Here is a 19,815-nt window from a genome sequence, read left to right as displayed (position 1 = left end):
AAAAAAATAATCCTAATAGCTATAATTTTCGCATATCATCATTTGCGAAAATCTAGATAGTCTGTGATTTTTTAAAAGATTTTTGTGGGCACCACCTACAAAAATCTAGAAGGCATACGATTTTTTTAAGTTAAAGTAAAAATAAAAAAGTTGCAGGTCAACACCTGTGAAAATCTAGGTGGCATGAGTTTTTTTAATTTGATTTTTTTTTTGAGAGTTTTGTAGGTTACCCTTGTGATTGTGAGAACTTAGAAGGTTTAATAATTGTTATGAAGTTTGTAAGCAAAAAATAATTTTTTTCTCATAATTTTCATTGAATAATATTCTTTTGAGCTAAAAATATGACTTTCCGACATCCGAATTAGGATTGAAATATGTCTATAGATAGACTTTGTTACAATGAACACAATGAAAAAAAAAATCAACTAAAACGAAGTCCGTATATTGGGTGGTTTTCATACTTTTCATAAGTAGTATGCTTTGGAGCTTACAGAATAGGACTTCCCAACATCCAAATTTAGAGTGTAATGTGTTCATGGAAAACTCTTGTTACAAAGAACCCAACATAAAAAACCTCAGTTCAAACGAAGTTCATATGAAAAAGTTATAGAAGTTTTAATTTGACAAAAAGTTAAGTTTTTTCTTTGTAGGTCACCACCTACAAAAATCTCAAGTTCACCAAGGAAAATCATGCATGTTTTGGTCATTTTTCAAAATTTTGGCAATTTTGTGGAACAACCTTAGAAATTTGCCTACTATGGCCATTTTCACTTCTATAAGCAAAAAATTTTGAAATGTGTTGGTGATGTTTGGTAAGCCTCTTAATGGAACCATTAAGAGACAACTTTTTAATGGTTCAACATTAAGAGTGTTTGGTTGAATTCTTTACCTCTAAATTGGTTAGTGCACCTATGATCCACCTCTAGAAATTTTCGTGCAAGATGTAATGACCTCCTCTGAATCAGAAACACTTTTTCGAAAAGCGCTAATATTTTAATACATTTTAAAAGGGTTTCAAACAAGATCTAAAGAACTGACTTGCAAACCTTTTCGTGGTGCATTTTAGTCTTAGGTTTTTGTTTAGTTTTACCATTGAATCCTGATAAGCCATTACTACATAAAATTATCTCTCACTTTAGAAATTGCTCAAACATCATATTGAGACGGGGGGATCCATAGACCGTCCAAGAACAAACCAAACATCATTCATTCTAATGTCGATTTCATCCTCACAAAATTGTTGCGTGAATGTTTCTCAATTCAAAATTATCGTATTGTTAGTCTTGAAATAGTCATTCCTGATAAAGTGTATGAATGTTTTATGCATACATATTTGTAAGTTTCTTTATTTTACATAAAGGGTAAAGTTGAAGATTGAGTTTTAAAGATTGAGGGGTTTGATTTGGAATTTGAAGAGTAAGGGGTTCGATGAATTTTTAATATGTTTTGTAATTTTGGACTTTGGTCAATCAACATTTTGGTTAATATGCTTCTTTTGTGGTTGAATTTATTAATTTATGAATTAAATTTAATAATTTGTGTTCTTTAAAATTGTTAAAATGTTAAAATGATAATTTTCTCATTTAACAACCTTACCAAACTTCATTGAATGATTTAGGTAACTAAATTATTCATGTATTTTAATAGTTCAACACTAGATATTTACTTTCTACAAAACAACCCTTAAAAACAATTTCTTATTTTTTATACTCTTATAATGGTTATTTTGAATGCTAAGAGTAGTTGCCCAACTAAACTAAAACCATTTAGTATGAATCTTACATGTAGACATGTAGTATGCCAAATAAGCTCTAAAAATGAATGAACAAATATGCAAAAATAAATAAATAAAATTCCTTACATATTCAAATATGGTTTTATCTTACAATACTTTATAAATACTAAATAGTAATGTTAGAGTGTAACTTGGAAATTAGTGACCCTATGAATAACTCGATTCGGAACAAAGTGAACAAACACGAATAATGATTTCGAAGGGTTAAGTGTTTGGAATAGGTTGTGAGTCGTTAGGTCTGACCCTATTATATCTAGGGTTTTTAGTTATTAGTATTCATAGCTATGTTTTCTAAATATATAATGTTTGTAATTGAGTAATAGAAGAACTCTTTAGTTCGTACCTTTGGAAGTATGTCACGTTGACCGAACCACGTTAATTCTTTGTCTTGTTTTTCACTCTTTTCTTTTGCTTTTATAACAAGTAGGAACGACATGATATGGTATCAAACATGCCCTTCTTTTCTTTTTGAACAATAATGGTGTATAGTACCTCCTAGACGAATATAATTTACTGACTTATAGGAAAATGAAATTAGTATAAAGCCATACGTTATGATAAAACGATTTTCATGAAAAACATGTTGCATAAAATACTATATGTGTTAGCTATAGACAACCACCAAAAAACAAATGTCTTACTGCTTTATTTGGTTCCTTGATGCTTGTTTGACTATCAAAGATTCAAAGCTTATTTTAGGATCACACAATTAAGGTACGTACTTCGCAATGTACTACTACTTTTCCCTAAATACATATAGGTTCATAGTCGTATATATAATTCCATATATTGTTTGAATCTTTACATCGCACATGCTTCAAAGATTTAATTAATAGAAAAAATTTAGAGCCTTAGACCAAAAGGTTTGAAAGATTTAGTTAAAAATATGGCTCCAACCAAATGCAATTTCATTAGCATAGAGAGTGAAGAGTCACTCTTACAACTATACAATCCTAAAAAATATGTAATTATAATATGAGTTTATTAAGTCTGAGTCTAAATTAAGCAAAACCATGCCTTTATGCACGTGTTCAAAGTTTATAACCAAATCAAGCAAGACATCCATCTTATATGCAAAAATCAACCTAAAATCTGAGCAACAACCTAACTAAAATAAAACTGACATAAATAATATGATGATAATACTGTATGTGATAATCTTAGATGGATTCATATATTTGTAAATGAGTCTAGTTAACTTACTTTAGATTAACAATTGGCCAATCTGGTAAATTCAAATATGTTCGAAATTCATTTGTACTTTAACCATCAAAATCATTTTATATTGAGAATTGGTTTTTATTTTCATATTTTTGGTTAAAAATATGAACATAAAACAGATTGGGAGGTCTTCCCAACCTATTTTGTACAACATAAAAATCTACACGTTTTGACGTATTTCACCAACATACTTGTCCTGCCTCTTTTTTCCTTTTGCCACTTAAAACACTATATCATATACAATGCTAAACCTAGATGGAATATTTCATCCCATATAAAAGACCTTTTAAAAAATAAAAACAATTGACAAATTTCTAAATTGCATATAATAATATGTGGTAATATTTCTAAATTGAATATTTCATCCCATATAAAAGACCTTTTAAAAAATAAAAACAATTGACAAATTTCTAAATTGCATATAATAATATGTGGTAATATAAAGTCAAAACACAAACGGTATCATCAAACGTCAGTCAAGTTATGCTTCTGGGTTTAGAGAGAAAAATATAAGTCTTAAAAACATATATAGGAAGAAAATATATAAGTTATACAAAACAACTTTTAGGTAGTAAAATCACAAAGTCAAAATGTAAAATAAAGTTATGGCTAAATCGGATATTTATTTATTGCCAAAGAATAAAAACTAAGAATATACAAAAAGTTGCGATAATTTACTGCTTAATCAATTATTATTATTTTTCCATATACTGTCTTAGTGGGAAATACACACAATGGTTCAGGAATGATGAACAGAAAGAGCATCTTGAATCTTGATGAAATAAAAACCATTCGTGTACGTATTTTCACACTAAAAGTGAGGATCTTGGAAGAAACTATCAACATCCCAAGCCCACGATTTCACATCAACGTCCAATTCCGACAAGATTTCGCTTGATTCCATTCCGATTTTCTCTGGAAAATTAACTTCTTCGAGAATTATCGGAGAAGGTATCCGAAAATCGAAGATATCATCGTGGAAATTTGAATCGTAATTCAAATATTCATGGGAAGACGGATTGCTGGCAAGTGCTTCGTCGGTTTGTTTCGGTTCTAACTGATTTTCAGAAGCATCTTCCGTTTTGTCAAAACGTAAAACAGAGGTCGGAGAGGAAAGATCAGGCGACTCATTGCCGGAGTATTGTTCAGGGATCGAGACCGGAGTAATTTCCGGTGTTTCCGGTGGCGGTGGCTGTAGTAGATTCGTCAAAGCTTGCGACCCACGTAATTCAATTGCTCTACGATCATAAACTAACGCCGCCTCCTCCGCCGTATCGTAAGTACCCAACCAAACTCTCGCCCGCCTCACCGGATCACGAATCTCCGCTGACCACCTCCCCCACGGCCGCTGTCTTACTCCGCGAAACCTCCGCTCATTCCCCGAACCTCTCCCTGCTTCAACCCCAGCCGTGGCCGCTGGTTCCTTTTTCCGACGACTCTGTTTCTTCTTACAAACATCACCACCATTTTCCTTCAAGATTTTCCCACAGCAATTCTCTTCAAAGTTAATCACACTAACATACCTTTTGATATTCCGGCGACCCAATTGTGAGTTTTCTTCATCACTTGAAAAATCAGTCGCATCCCAATCCGTCATTGAAATCGTTACCACTTTTGGTGAATCCGTTACTGATTGTTGCTTGGTGGTGATGGTTCGCTTCACTCTGAATTTGGGAGAAGAACCCCGAAATTGTGGTTCCATTTTTCACATCAGTAGAGAGATGGAATGGAAGTGACGACTGTTTAAAGCGAATTATTAATTACCCGAAAATATATGAAACGCCGGAGCTAAAATGGAGGGACTGATGGTGGAGAGATTCAATAGGTTTGAATGAGTGTAAATAGCAAATGAAGAAAGAGAAATGAAAGGGAAGGAAGATCCTTTTATGTACTAGACTACTTTTTATGGATTCATACCATTTATTTTTTAAATATTGTTCATCCAATTTTTATATTTTATTTTTGGAGAGTACGTTTTTCTAAGAAAAGTACATCATTAGGCGTTGTATCAAGTCTGAGAAATAGTTTCTAACGTATTATGAATAAATGCCCTTCCATATAATTACTACAATTAATTTAATAGTCTAATTTTGGGTAACAAATATATAATAAATATAGAAAATGCGATTGAATAATCCATCATGTATTAGACGAATTCCAAATTTACACATTATATTTTTTCAAAATGAATAAAGTTATATATATATATATATATATATATATATATATATATATATATATATATATATATATATATATATATATATATATATATATATATATATATATATATATATATATATATATGTGTGTGTGTGTGTGTTATTATTACATTTGAATATAAGAAAAAAATAGTATCGGTTAAATGAGCAAATGTTGTTCAAGAAAAAATGTTTTCTTTGCCATGTTTACTTTAAAAATATATAAGTTGTATTTATTGGTACATACTACATAAAATGTAACCCACTCTTTTATTTGTTAGCTGTCCTTTTGACCATTAATATTTACTTCAAACTAAGTAAAATCAATCTAAATTTAGAAATTATTAAGTTGTAATTATAATTTCCATGAGTTCATTTTTTTTTTTTTTTAATTTCAAAGTATTTCTTTTCAGTTTAAATGAATTCTTTATTAATTTCCTTGCTCACCAAGGAATTCAACCGGAGAATAATTTTATATATTTTTATTGATAATTTATTTATTTACTAGATTAATCAGAAACCTAAACCAAGTTTTTAAATAATTGGTAGTTGGAGATATGTACCTACTTTATAACTTTTTATAATTTATCTTAGACTAAAATTTTCTACAAAGATCAAAATTCTTCTTAAAAGTTAAATTATATATATATATATATATATATATATATATATATATATATATATATATATATATATATATATATATATATATATATATATATATATATATATATATAGTTCATTTGAAACCATGCTAATTTTATGAGACCGTAAGATCAAATCTAAAAATAATTTTAAAATGCAAAATAAAAGAAAAAGTCAAAAAATTCTTATTTTAATTAGTATTTTCAGAATTTTAATTACCTAAAAAATATAAAAAACAATAAAAAAAAATTACTGTTTTTTTTAAATTCATTAAATATTCTAATACAATATTACACTGTAAATATTCTAATGTGATTTTTAGAATGTTAGAATATTTTACTAGATTTGTCAGATATATAAAATATTCTAATATTCTACTAGAATATATAAAAAATATTTTTTTTTTTTGGAAAATATAAATTTCGAAAATAATATTTGAATTTTTTTTTCGAAAATTTTCAATTAGTTTGCATTTTAAAAATGTTTTTTTTAGCTACTAAATGAGTGGTTAGGATTGCGTCTTACAGATTCACAAAATTTAAAAATAATTTTAAAATGCAAATCTAAAAATAAATTTAAAATGCAAAATAAATGAAAAAATCCAAACATTCTTTTTTTAAATATTATTTTCGGAACTTCAATTAACTAAAAAAAATAAAAAAAATCTTGTTTTTATTTGAAAAATACGTGAAATATTCTAATAGAATATTACACTGACATATTCAAAAAAATAATTTTAAAATGCAAAATAAATGGAAAAATCTAAAAATTCTTTTTTTAAATATTATTTTCGGAATTTGAATTAACTAAAAAAAATAAGAAAAATGCAAATATTTGATGTTGTATAAAAATACAAGTTATTTATACCACAATAAAGTTATTTTGACATATATATATATATATATATATATATATATATATATATATATATATATATATATATATATATAGGTTCAGGTTCATTTGAGACCATGCTAATTTTGTGAGACCGTGATACCAAATCTAAAAATAATTTTAAAATGCAAAATAAATGGAAAAATCCAAAAAATCTTTTTTTAAATATTATTTTCGGAATTTGAATTAACTAAAAAAAATAAAAAAAATCCTGTTTTTTTTTTTTTTTGAAAAATACGTGAAATAATCTAATAGAATATTGCACTGTATATTTTCTAAAAAATAATTTTAAAATGCAAAATAAATGGAAAAATCCAAAAATTCTTTTATTAAATATTATTTTCGGAACCTTAACTAACTAAAAAAAATAAAAAAATGTGTTTCACGATCTCACAAAATTAGGCCGTCTCACGTGAACCTATTTGATATATATATATATATATATATATATATATATATATATATATATATATATATATATATATATATATATATATATATATATATATATATATATATATATATATATATATATATATATATATATATACGTGAGATGCATTTTTTGTATTTTTTTTTAAAATTTTTTTAATTAATTTAAGTTCCGAAAATAATATTTAAAAAAAAGAATTTTTTGATTTTTCCATTTATTTTGCATTTTAAAATTATTTTTAGAATATGTACAGTGTAATATTCTATTTAGAATATTTCACGTATTTTTCAAAAAAATAGGATTTTTTTTATTAATTTAGTTAATTCAAGTTCCGAAAATAATATTAAAAAAGTAATTTTTAGATTTTTCCATTTATTTTGTATTTTAAAATTATTTTTTAGAATATGTCGGTGTAATATTCTATTTAGAATATTTCACGTATTTTTAAAAAAAAAAAAACAGGATTTTTTTTTTTTTTAGTTAATTCAAGTTCAGAAAATAATATTTAAAAAAAGATTTTTTGTATTTTTCCATTTATTTTACATTTTAAAATTATTTTTAGATTTGGTATCACGGTCTCACAAAATTAGCATGGTCTCAAATGAACCTGAACCTATATATATATATATATATATATATATATATATATATATATATATATATATATATATATATATATATATATATATATATATATATATATATATATATATTATGTCAAAATAACTTTATTGTGGTATAAATAACTTGTATTTTTATACAACATCAAATATTTGAATTTAAGATAGAAAAATATTATATCTATTATAATTGTATATATAAATGAATGATAATACACGTTGTTTACACAATAACCCTTAAAAGTGATGTAACTTATTTTTTGACATATCATATTTGCTTTCGTATTTATATTTTGACATTTCTAATAATTAATTTACATAACACTTTATATTTATAAAAAGTACTCCTATTTGATAGTAGTAAGCATTTTGATTATTTCTTTTTTATAATTGAGTCTGCTTGTTTCATGCATGTTTTGTTTTCAACGGATTAAATTTATATAAAAGATACTAGCTAACTGCTAAATAACAAGTTTACGATAACATATTTTTTTTTATTTATAAATAACGTTTTATTTTTTTTTTATTCCAACGTTGATTATAAATATAAATACATAATTTACCTAAAATATATAATATATATTGATTACTGATTTGTATAAAAGGTGTCTGTTATTAAACGCTTTAGATTTGCTAATTTTGTTATGTCTAGCACATATCTTACTTTCTTGTTTTAATAGACAAATGGTGACGTTTACGAGGTGAAAACTTGGGGTGCAAGGCTCCAACCCTGCTAGTCAGCTACGCATGTCGATGTCACTGACTTCGGATTTCAACCATGTCTTCTAATCGAATATGGTGTTATTTCAATAATTATATTATATATTTTTTAGAAAAAAAGAATTGATTAACTTGTAAAATATTTTATTTTGAAGACTTTCAAGGAAAATGTCACTAACCTTGCTGGTCCTTGTGTTTTGCAAAATTATATGAAAGGCTTTCTGTCGTTAAGACTGTGTTTGGCGTGCCACAGCTAGCTGATAAACTAGCTTATTTTTCGGGTTTTTTATGTTGTCGTGTTTGGCAAACCAAAAAGTAGCTTACAAGCTAGCTTTTTGAAAAGCTGCTTAGGTTACAGCTAACTGATAAGCTAACTAATTTTTTAAGTTTTTTTTTTATGTTGTCGTGTTTGGTAAGCCAAAATGTAACTTATAAGTTAGTTTATAAGCTAGCCTTTTGAAAAACTACTTAGACTAGTTTTTAAGAGCTTTTTTAAAATTTTCCAATTGCACATCTTAATTAATTATAGAAACACATATTCTTAAATGTTCTTTTATGTAATTTTATATATTTCAGCTAGTTTTACCAAACGTTATTTTTTATCAGCTAGTTTTTCAGCTATCAGTTAGTTTTTTAGTTAACAACTAGTTTTTCAGCTATCAGCCAGCTTTTCAGCTAGTACGCCAAACATAGCCTTAGACTAACTTTTAGGAGTTTTTAATTATTTTTTTTCATATACCCCTTAAATAGTTATAGAAAACACATACTCTTAAGTGTACTTTTATGTAATATTATATATTAGGGATGAGCAATTTGTCCCGAATCTCGATCCCGTACCGGTACCGTACTGTGACAACCCGAAATTTTCATTCGTACAAACCCTACAGTCAAGCACATCAATTAAAAGTTAAATACTTTTCCGCTAATTTTTAGTCGGTTTAAAGTCCGTTCGAATATTTTTAATAATTATTCTTGAAACGAACGGATAAAAGGAAGTAATTACTAGGATATCGAGGTAGCAATGGAGCAATCAACACCATAGTTAGGTGTTCACGGCCAAACAAGGAGGGTTTGGGCCGTGAACTCTCTTTTGGCTGTAAACTCATGCCTTAGGCATGAGTTTACTCCCCATTTCTTTCATTTCTCAACTTCCACACTCAAGAACACCTACCATTCTCTCTCAAGTAGCATCCCGTTCTTCACCCGATCTTCTGAAAACGTAAGTGTTTCTTAACTTGATTTGTTGTTATAACCTAACATCTAGTTGTTATACATCCTTTCATCCATACATTCTTGATTTTCACCTAGATCTTCAAGTGTTCTTCAAAACACCAAGAACACACACTAGTGTTCTTGGACCTTAAACACCTAATCAAGCTTCTATCTTGTAAGTAAACTTGCCCTAGCTTATTGTGTGCTTGATATGAATTTGTTTACACTTGGAAAACATCAAGAAACATAAGATAAAAGGTGTTTACGACCAAGGGATGTTCTTGGGCCGTAAACCCTTATAAGTAGGGTTAAATGAACCCTAGTCCCTTCCTAAGCCTTGGATGCTAGTCTTGATCCTTCCTAGAAGTGTTTAGGACCGTAAACATCAAAGAAACCATGTCCCCATAAGATTTTACGGCTATAAACACATAAGGAAATGGTCCTTAAGCCATAAACTCTATCATGTAGTGATACTGTGCCCCTAATGCTTCCTAAGGCTTGGACTTGATCAATAGATGCTCAATCTTGACTTATAAGACCTCAAAACACCAAATGGCACTTAGTACCATGAGTTTACGACCATAAACTCATGGGGAAATGACCATGGGCCCTAAACTCCATAAGGAGTGATCCTGCGGTTATAAACTCCAATGTCATGTCATACAACCTTTAGATGCAACCATTTGGTACCTATAACACTTGAATCAAAGTGTTTCCATGTCCTAGGGTGTCTTAACTTGGTTAATTAGTTATTAAATGACTAATTATATACATATATGTTTTATTATATTTTAACTAGGATCATTGTGTGTGTTCAAGTCTTCACTTGACACCTAGCACCTTGCCCAACACTTCCGTACAATCCACTCACTACGGGTGAGTTCATACCCCTTCATTAACCTTTTAAATGTTTTTAAACGCTTTTATGGGAGGAGTAAAAGTTGAATCATGTTAGTTATTAGATCAATCATATGTGATTAATAACTAGCATACAAATGGACTTTACATACTTTAAACTGTTTTACTAAATAAATGACTTCAAACTGCTTATCAAACTATTTTACATGTTAAACTCTTTATTAAATTCACTTTTGTATACCAAACCTTTCTTTTATAGTTTTCAAACTTATATATTGTTAAAACCATGTCTACTACATATATAGTTATATAAATAAGGTTTGAAGGACTTAGGACTGATAACTCACTTTACTTCCTGTTCCTCGTTTGGTTGTGGACTTAAAGTACCCAGTTGTTTGTCTGAGTGTCTTTGAATCCTTAGTTATATATTAGGTATATATGTATAGATATAAAGACTTTTATCTCAGTTCAGTTCATTCAGTCATACAAACAAATCTACTAGTAAACTATAATAGGTATAGTTTAGGGTTATACTACTTACTACTTCTAGTCCAATGAAGCATACAAAGAGTCAACTCATTCATGAGTTACTACTTACTATGATGAGAACATATACAACCATACTATAATGAGAACCTATACAATGATATTATGATGAGAAATAATACATTCATTACACAAGTACATACATTACATATAAAAGTATACTATAACATAAATGTGATCCACTGTATCAGAGCATGTCTTCATTGTCATGGCCCGAGTTGTAAACAGAATATCCTGGAGGGAGAGCGTGAGTTTGCGTATATATCTATACTGGATTGACTATCCTACACCTTGCTGCTATCTACAGTGGGACCTGCAGGTCTTTGGGTGCTAAATATCATTTCTTTTAACGACTTACATTGTTGTGTTCATAGTTGATAGTATGGTACAATTAATCACATAATACCTTGATATAAATCTGGTTTGAGGTAGTTATTATAATACAACACTACAGTACTACATTAATTTACCCTTTACATTTAGTTGGTGATCACTTCACTTAAACATTAATGTACAAACTATATTTTGATAATGATAGTTACACTTGGGAAATTTATACACTTTTACAAGAAACAAACATACAAAATAGTTGTGTCTTGGTAGAAGGCTACTTTTAGTAGAAAATATAGGATTTTCTAGGAGTTACGAACTTTTACAAACACTTACTGTCACACCCCAAAACCAAGAACGGTGGAAACGTTCCGGGGGGGGGGGGGGGGAGGAGGACGTCATGTGAAGTATCATAACAATGTAAAGTAGTAAACAAGCAACAACATCATCCATTGCATTAAATGGTAAAGTTTTAATACATGTGTGTTCCTTCATAATGTACAACAATAAAAATGAATAATCAAAATATGACGAGTCTTAACTGTGCTCCGTCTTCTCAAGGCCTGTACATCGTACCTGTCTAACTGGTGACCTGAGAATACAAGTTATTTTGAAAGTGAGTATCAGCCTAAAGCTGGTGAATTCATAAGTATTTAAAGTGTCATTGTCTTGTTTGGAAAACTGCCATGATTGTCTGGAAAATCTTTAAATGTAACAGTTGATATAAGTTTGAAAATCCTAGAAAATCCCTTATTTCTTACAAGTATGAAATGTAGTCTTCTACCAAGACCCGAATGTTCTGTAAGTAAAATGATAGTTTTTCCTTTCTATTGACTAGTACTAGAGTACTTAGTCTAACTCCTCGTTTATGTGAAAGTATCACAAAATAAACTAAACAGAAAAAAGTATATGATAGTCTTCTACCAAGCCCAGAATGTTCCGTAAGTAAAATGATAGTTTTTCCTTTCTATTGACTAGTACTAGAGTACTTAGTCTAACTCCTCGTTTATGTGAAAGTATCACAAAATAAAGTAAACAGGAAAAAGTATAACCATGTAAGTATTATCCCTAGGTTACCATGACTAACACGACATCGCTAAAGCGAAAGGGTATAACCTAATGAACATCCGAAGATTATCCAAATAACCTCTGTAGCGAATAGTGGTTCCAGGAATGGTTAGTCCCGTAACTGACTTTACATCGCTGTAAGCGAAATAAATAACCTAATGAACATCCAAAGGTTGTCCAATTAACCTCTGTAGCGAACAGTAGGTTCCATGAATGGTCAGTCCCGTAACTGTCTCCTAATATAAGTAATAACAACCTAATGAACATCCGAAGATTGTCCAATTAACCTCTATAGCGAACAGTGGTTCCAGGAATGGTTAATCCCATAACTGACTCTACATCGCTGTAAGCGAAATAGATAACCTAATGAACATCCGAAGATTGTCCAATTAACCTCTATAGCGAACAGTAGGTTCCACGGATGAAGTCCCGAGACACAATAAGTCCTAAGTGACATATAAGGACACATATTGACATGAATATAGTGTTTATAACATCTATATGAAAGGAAACACCTTCCGGTACTAGGTAACACCTTGACCAAGTGTTGGAATCACATGTGATTCAACATAGGAAGGTATAAAGGCACACATATGAGTTTACTACCATGAGTTCATGGCCCAAGGGAGTTTACGGCTGTAAACTCATGGTCACTCATGGGTTTGTGTAAGTATGAAAGCTAGGGAATGATTTTAGGGACATTAGCTTTAGCCTGGGATGAGAAAGACCACTTCTTTTGGCACTTTTGGGGTGTTCACGGCCCAAATGAGTTTACAACCGTAAGCTCAAGTCCAAATATGTTTATGAGGGTCTTAAAGGTCACAAGGAAGCATTCTAAATTCACGCCTAAGCCTTAAGAAGTGTTTATGGCACCAAAACACCCCTAACTTGAGTTTTCGGACCATAGACCATTTGGTCATGTGTTTGCGGCCGTAAACACTTGTGGGTGGTGATATTTTGGTTGTTTTGGGTCTTAGACACATCAAGGTAAAAAGTTATGCTAGCCTCTTGGCTTAAGGGTGGCATTTAGGGTATTTTGACACCCTAAAATGGAGTTCACGGCCCAAGAACTTCCTTGGCCGTGAACTCACTTTCAACCCTTGATTCTATTTGTTTTGGATGTCTAAACATGTCATAGGTAGTCTCAAGGTTCATTTCCGAGGCTTTGAGGGACATTGGGACACTTTTGGCCCTTAAAATGGAGTTTACTCTCCAAGAGGAGTTTACTCTCCAAGATGTTCTTAGGGAGTAAACTCTCATATCTTATTGCTTTGAGTTTGTTTTCTATCCCTAAACTCGTTAGTGTACAAGTCCAAACTAGTTTCATGGCTTAAGGAAAGACTAGGCACCATTTGGCTCTTGAAAAGGAGTTTACTCTCCAAGATGTTCTTGGGGAGTAAACTCACAGATCTTGTTGTTCTATCGTGATTTTGATGTTATTAAGCACAATCTAAGCTATATAATACAACTAGATTGAAGTACTCACGATTTGGGATAAAAACCCGAAGATCCGTGAGAGAGAATTCGGCTTTTCTCTAATTGGAAATGTAACTATTGAATTATTTGGTTCAGTTTTCTATTTATAGTCCTGAGATTTTTGGCAGAAAATATTTCATTCCCGAAATGAACTCTAATATCATAGAGTATCGAAATAACAGTGTTGCACAAAACCCTAGTGCATCCACTCTCCTGATATTCCCTGAAGTGTAAATCGTGAAAAACTCAAACTTATACCCAAAGTCTGGAATTTCCCTGTAACTATTCTAACTTCTATTGGCTTGATATGGTTTGTTCAGAATGGAAATTTTAGGTTGTCACACTTACAAACATTCACATACTTTTACTACAAACGTTTACAAACTCGTACTTCAAACACTGTTCCAAATATTTTGATACAATCATAGACACTAAATACTTATGAACTCACTAGCTTTAATGCTGATAAACTCTTTCAAAATAACTTGTATTCTCAGGTCATCAGTAAACAGGTACCGATGCCAACTTTTGAGAAGATAGAGCGCGTATAAGACTCATCTTTTATTTTGATTCATATTTTGGTGTCTTATAAACTACAGAACACACTTGTATTAAAATTATATATTTAATGCAATGGATGATGTTGTTTAGTTGTTTACTATTATAATGTGTTGTGATACTATACATGACGTCCTCCGCCCCATAACGTTTCCGCCGTTCCTGGTTTGGGGTGTGATAGGTACCGTACCGGAACCGGTACCGAACCGTACCGAATTTAAAAATACGGGACGGTACTTGGTACTCCAAATACATGAAATTCGAGAATCGGTACCGTTGGTACTGGTAATAGTACCGAGTACCGGTACCATTCCCGGTATTGGTACCGTTGATGTTAATTCGGTTTAGTACTTTGGATTAACTTTCGATCAAATTCGGTATTCGGAAAATCGGGAACGGGATGGGTCGGTACTGGTTACGTCCCATGCTCATCCCTATTATATATTTCAGCTAGTTTTATCAAACGTCATTTTTTATCAGCTAAATTTTCAACTATCAACTAGTTTTTTATTTAACAGTTAGATTTTTCAGCTATCAGCTAACTTTTCAGTTATCAGCTAGTTTTTCAAATAATACGCCAAACATAACCTAAATCTAACTTATCAACTGTTATATTTTAATGAAAAAAACTATTTTACCCATTTACCAAATTTACAATATAGTACAACATCAATGACCATTTGTGTAATTTTACATATTTGAAAGTTTGTATATATATAAATTATAAATATAAATTTTATATATATCTATATATAGAGTTTCAACAATCTGATAACTTTTTTTTTTGCATTTTGTTTTCTATTTTTATTTCATAATTTTAGCTATTTACGATTTTTTAACGTTTTTATTTATTTTGATTCAACTAAATAAACTTAAATTCGATAAACCATGTTGAAATCGTTTTTTTTTTTAAAAAAAATTTTCTTAGTTTTGAACTGAAGCTTTGAATTGAAGCGTTAATGTTTTTTTTTTTTTTTTTTTTTTTTTTTAATATAAATTTATGTTGTTATAATTTTTTTTTTTACTTTGATGTTCCATAATTAATAAGCAACTTTATGTTTGTATTTACCATTATCATTATTTGACATTTTTTTTAATGATTTTAGTTATTTATTATTCTTGTATTGTGTTTATTTATATTGATTCAACTAACGAAAAATAGAAAAAAACAAAAACAAAAACTCAATATAAATTTTTTTTATATACTATAAAATATTAATACATTTTACACTTTTTATCTTTTTTTGGTTTATATATATATATATATATATATATATATATATATATATATATATATATATATATATATATATATATATATATATATTTAAAATCATATAATTTTTTTTAATATTTTTCGTATTATTTTTTAATTTCTTCGTATTTTTAATTTTTTTCGTTGTTTCGTTTTATTTTTCATCAATTTGATAACTTTTTTGTTTTCCAAAAAATATAAAATGTATGAATATATTACAGTTTTGGTGTTCGAGTTTTTTTGGTTTTTTATTTTTAAATTTTTTTTTGATTATTTATGGTTTTTGTAACTTTTTTTATTTCGATCCGAGTAATAAATTATATTTACAAATATAAATAAAGAAAAAAACATAAAATTTTTATTTACTCGAATAAAAAAAAAGTTACAAAAACCATAAATAACCAATATTATTAAAAAAATAGAAAAAAAAACAAAAACTAAAATTGTAATATACTCTAATATATTCATACATTTTACACTTTTAGAAAAAGGTTAATTTTTTTATCAAATTGATGAAAAATAAAACAAAACAACGAAAAAGAAATCAAAATAGGAAAAAACTAAAAGGTTGTACGAAAAAATTAATAAAATAATTCGAAGAAATAAAAAAAAATACTAAAAAAAACAAAAAAGGATGAAAAATGTAAAATGTAATAATATATTAGAGTATATTACAATTTTGGTGTTTGAGTTTTTGTTTTTCTATATTTCATTACTTGAATCAAAATAAATAAAAACAATAGAATAATAATAAATAACTAAAATTATAAAAAAGTAGAAAACAAAAGGTGAAATAATGATAATAATAAATGCAAATATAAAGTTCCTAACGATATTAACTATGGAGCATACAAGTTAAAAAAACACAAGAACGGTAACAACATAAAACTAAAAAAAACATATAATATAGAAATGTAAAAGAAAAACAATTGAACATATATAAACATAAATAAACTTAAACGAAAAAACATAAACAAACGTAAACGAACAAAATTTCTTGTTCATGTTCGTTTGTTTAACAAATTACCTGGTTTATGTTCGTGAACATGCTAAACGAACAAAGATAAACAAATACAATTGAACATGTATGAACATAAAAGAATATATAATATAGAAATGTAATAGAAAAACAATTGAACATATATAAATATAAATAAACTTAAACGAACAAACATAAACAAACGTAAACGAACAATATAAACGAACGTTCACGAACATAAATGAACGAACGATACAATTGTTCATGTTCGTTCATTTAACTAAATGAACGAGAATTTATGTTCATGTTCGTTCATTTATTAGATAAACAAACATAAATGATCTTCCAATCGAACGGTTTACGGATAGTTCGTCAAATGTTCGTTTTGTTTATAGCCAAAAGCTAAATCCTCTGTCGCCACCCATCTCTCTTTGGCCACTGACCTTCCTTTTACCCTCATATCCGAACTCCTTACCTATTTTTCTTTTTTGTCAAAACCCCCTCATGTTCGACCACCGTTTTCAAGGCTCTAAAACAACCATTGACGACTTTTTGGATTTGGTGGTCCAAGCATTGTCGACATCACAAAAATAAAAAACAAGGAGATGATTTTCTTTTTATCTAGGTTTCTTCTTCTTCACTATGGATATGTAATTGATTTTTTTGGGTTTCTTCTTTATGGGACGACACTGATGAACACCAGAAAGGGAAATAAGAATGGGAAGGGAGGTGATGAGGTGGTTGCCGGATTAAACAGAGTGGAGTCACTAGAGCTTTCAACGGGGGAGGGGGAATGGTTTGGGTTGTAGGGGTGTAGGGTTTGTATAATACCGATATGAGTTTATTAGATTATATTCAAGTTGCAGGTTTATTAGATTTGTATGTATATTAATCTAGTTTGTTTTTGTGGTAACATTGCATATTGCATCTTTTTTTTTTTTTTTTTTTTTTTTTTTTTTTTTTTTTGTGGTGTGTGTGTCACAATGATTGTATATTTGATTGTAGGTAAGCTGAAAGATGTGGGGTAGTGTAGGTTAACAGTCTTGTCGAAGAAGATGAAGGAGGTAGTGGTTGTTCGCCAAACATGCAAATTACCCTAAACCATATGGACCGTTTGTGTAATTTAAGATAGTAAAACACACATGAAACGTCATAAAAATTAATTACAAGAAATTGAAAACCGTATCTCAATGTCATGATTATATGGTTTTAACAATTTTGTCAGCTTTGGTTATATAGTTAACTTGGTCCAAGTACTCGATCTTTAGTAATATTTTATTAATCATTAGAATATGTCAGTTGGTTGAAGATATAATCTTCAGGCTTAACTCGCATTTGGGTATGTCGTATGTATGGGGGGGGGGGGGGGGGGGGGATCCATGACATGGCATAAAAAAATACAAAATTTAAATTTAAATTCATGTTATTGTCAAAAGTAAAAAATATGACATTTTGTTGTGTTGTGTTATGTTAAAAATTTGACACTATTAACATGTATTTGTTGTCGCTTTTATGATGTTTTAGTTGGTTCATTTTCATATTAACTAAACAAAATCCAACATTGTTTCGTGTTAGTATTATATAAAAATTGTGTGTGCAAGTATTAGTTAAAAAAGAACATGACTCTCATCCCATTTAAGAAGCAAAAAGTGTGTAGTACTATACCAGTATACCGGGCTAAAGGTTTTTAATGCATAATATAAGCGCTTTGCTTGTTGGCCCACATAGTATTATATGCTCTTTATGGCAGCGTTATTTCTTGGACCACGTAGTATATAGGCCCTTTATGTCATGTTGGTTTTTGGCCCACGTAGTGAATAGAAAAGAAATGTGAATTGGTCATTTTTGTTTGTAAGTTTATATCACCCTAATTTTTAAATTTGTGTGATGTTTATTTATTTTATACGCACACCCATAGTGCCAAAAGTCCTCGGCCCATGGCCTTATGTTTTGTATATATTTGTTGTAAATCACCTGTATAGCATCCATAAAAATGACAAGATATTTAAACTTTTAGATACAACCAAAAATCATAAATTGTTTACAAATCATAGTTTTCAAAAATATTTTTCCAATCATTAGAGTCTCCCAAAATCATAAGTCATAAGCAAGAGGATGTGTACGGTTATGCATTCGCCTTCCCGCGATTATCTGAAGTATCTGAAACCACAACCTAAAAACTGTAAGTCAACGCTTAATGAGTTTCCCCAAAGTACCATCACAAAAAACATAATAACAAACAACATGCATACAAAGCCTTTCGCCTGACTAGAATGTCACACCGACCTACAGACTATCTGGACCGCTCACAGAACCTTCAACATGACTGGATCACCTTTCCGGCCTTCAGCCTATTTGGACCGTTCTATGGGCCTTCGGCCTGACTGGTACACCTTTCAGGCTTTCAATCTATCTGGGTCGCTCTAGGTCTCTTGGCATTTATTCTACCTTGATTCGCCTCAACCCAACCACACATAACATGTTGACATATACATAACAGATAAACATACATATCATCAGTCAACAGACAAGCAGAAAGATCTACAGATCACTAAGCATAACACCATCCTATATACCAGGATACCGATCTAACAGATCACTACAGTACGATAACATATTATCACAAAACATGATATCTAATCTAATGGGTCGGCCTTGGTGTCATCGACCCATAATTACAGTAAGGAAAACTCACCTCACAGACTGGACAAAAGTTGATGAGGTCTTGACTCTGAATTTCAACTCTAACCGTCACCTATCCAACCAAATGACCAATCTTAATCAAAATCCCAAAATACCCTTAAGTCAAACTTAGTTAAAGTCAAGTTAAACTGGTCAAATCAACTGAGTTAACCTAGTCGATTCAACTCAGCCAAGTCAACACAGAGTGAGTACATGAGGCGTACTCCAAACATACGTTGGGCGTACTCGAACGTTGATCACCGTCGGTGTGGTTGACCTCATACGCGATGCATACTCCAAGTACGCAGGGTGTACTCTCGGA

At 29.7% G+C, this 19,815-nt stretch overlaps 1 protein-coding gene across 1 annotated transcript; it reads right to left on the bottom strand.

The window, feature by feature from the left end:
* Positions 1–3,680: 3,680 nt before the first annotated feature.
* LOC145005737 (ethylene-responsive transcription factor CRF5-like) lies at positions 3,681–4,868 on the bottom strand. Its single transcript, XM_078964847.1, has one exon. It carries the CDS (start codon positions 4,716–4,718, stop codon positions 3,828–3,830), a length of 891 nt encoding a protein of 296 aa, XP_078820973.1. The 5' UTR covers positions 4,719–4,868; the 3' UTR covers positions 3,681–3,827.
* Between the last annotated feature and the right edge of the window lie 14,947 nt (positions 4,869–19,815).

Source organism: Lactuca saligna, chromosome 7 (assembly GCF_052625555.1).
Source record: "Lactuca saligna cultivar CGN05327 chromosome 7, ASM5262555v1, whole genome shotgun sequence".
NCBI lineage: Eukaryota > Viridiplantae > Streptophyta > Magnoliopsida > Asterales > Asteraceae > Lactuca > Lactuca saligna.
Note: the sequence above shows the minus strand (reverse complement) of the source record. Positions and strands in the feature narration are given on the sequence as shown.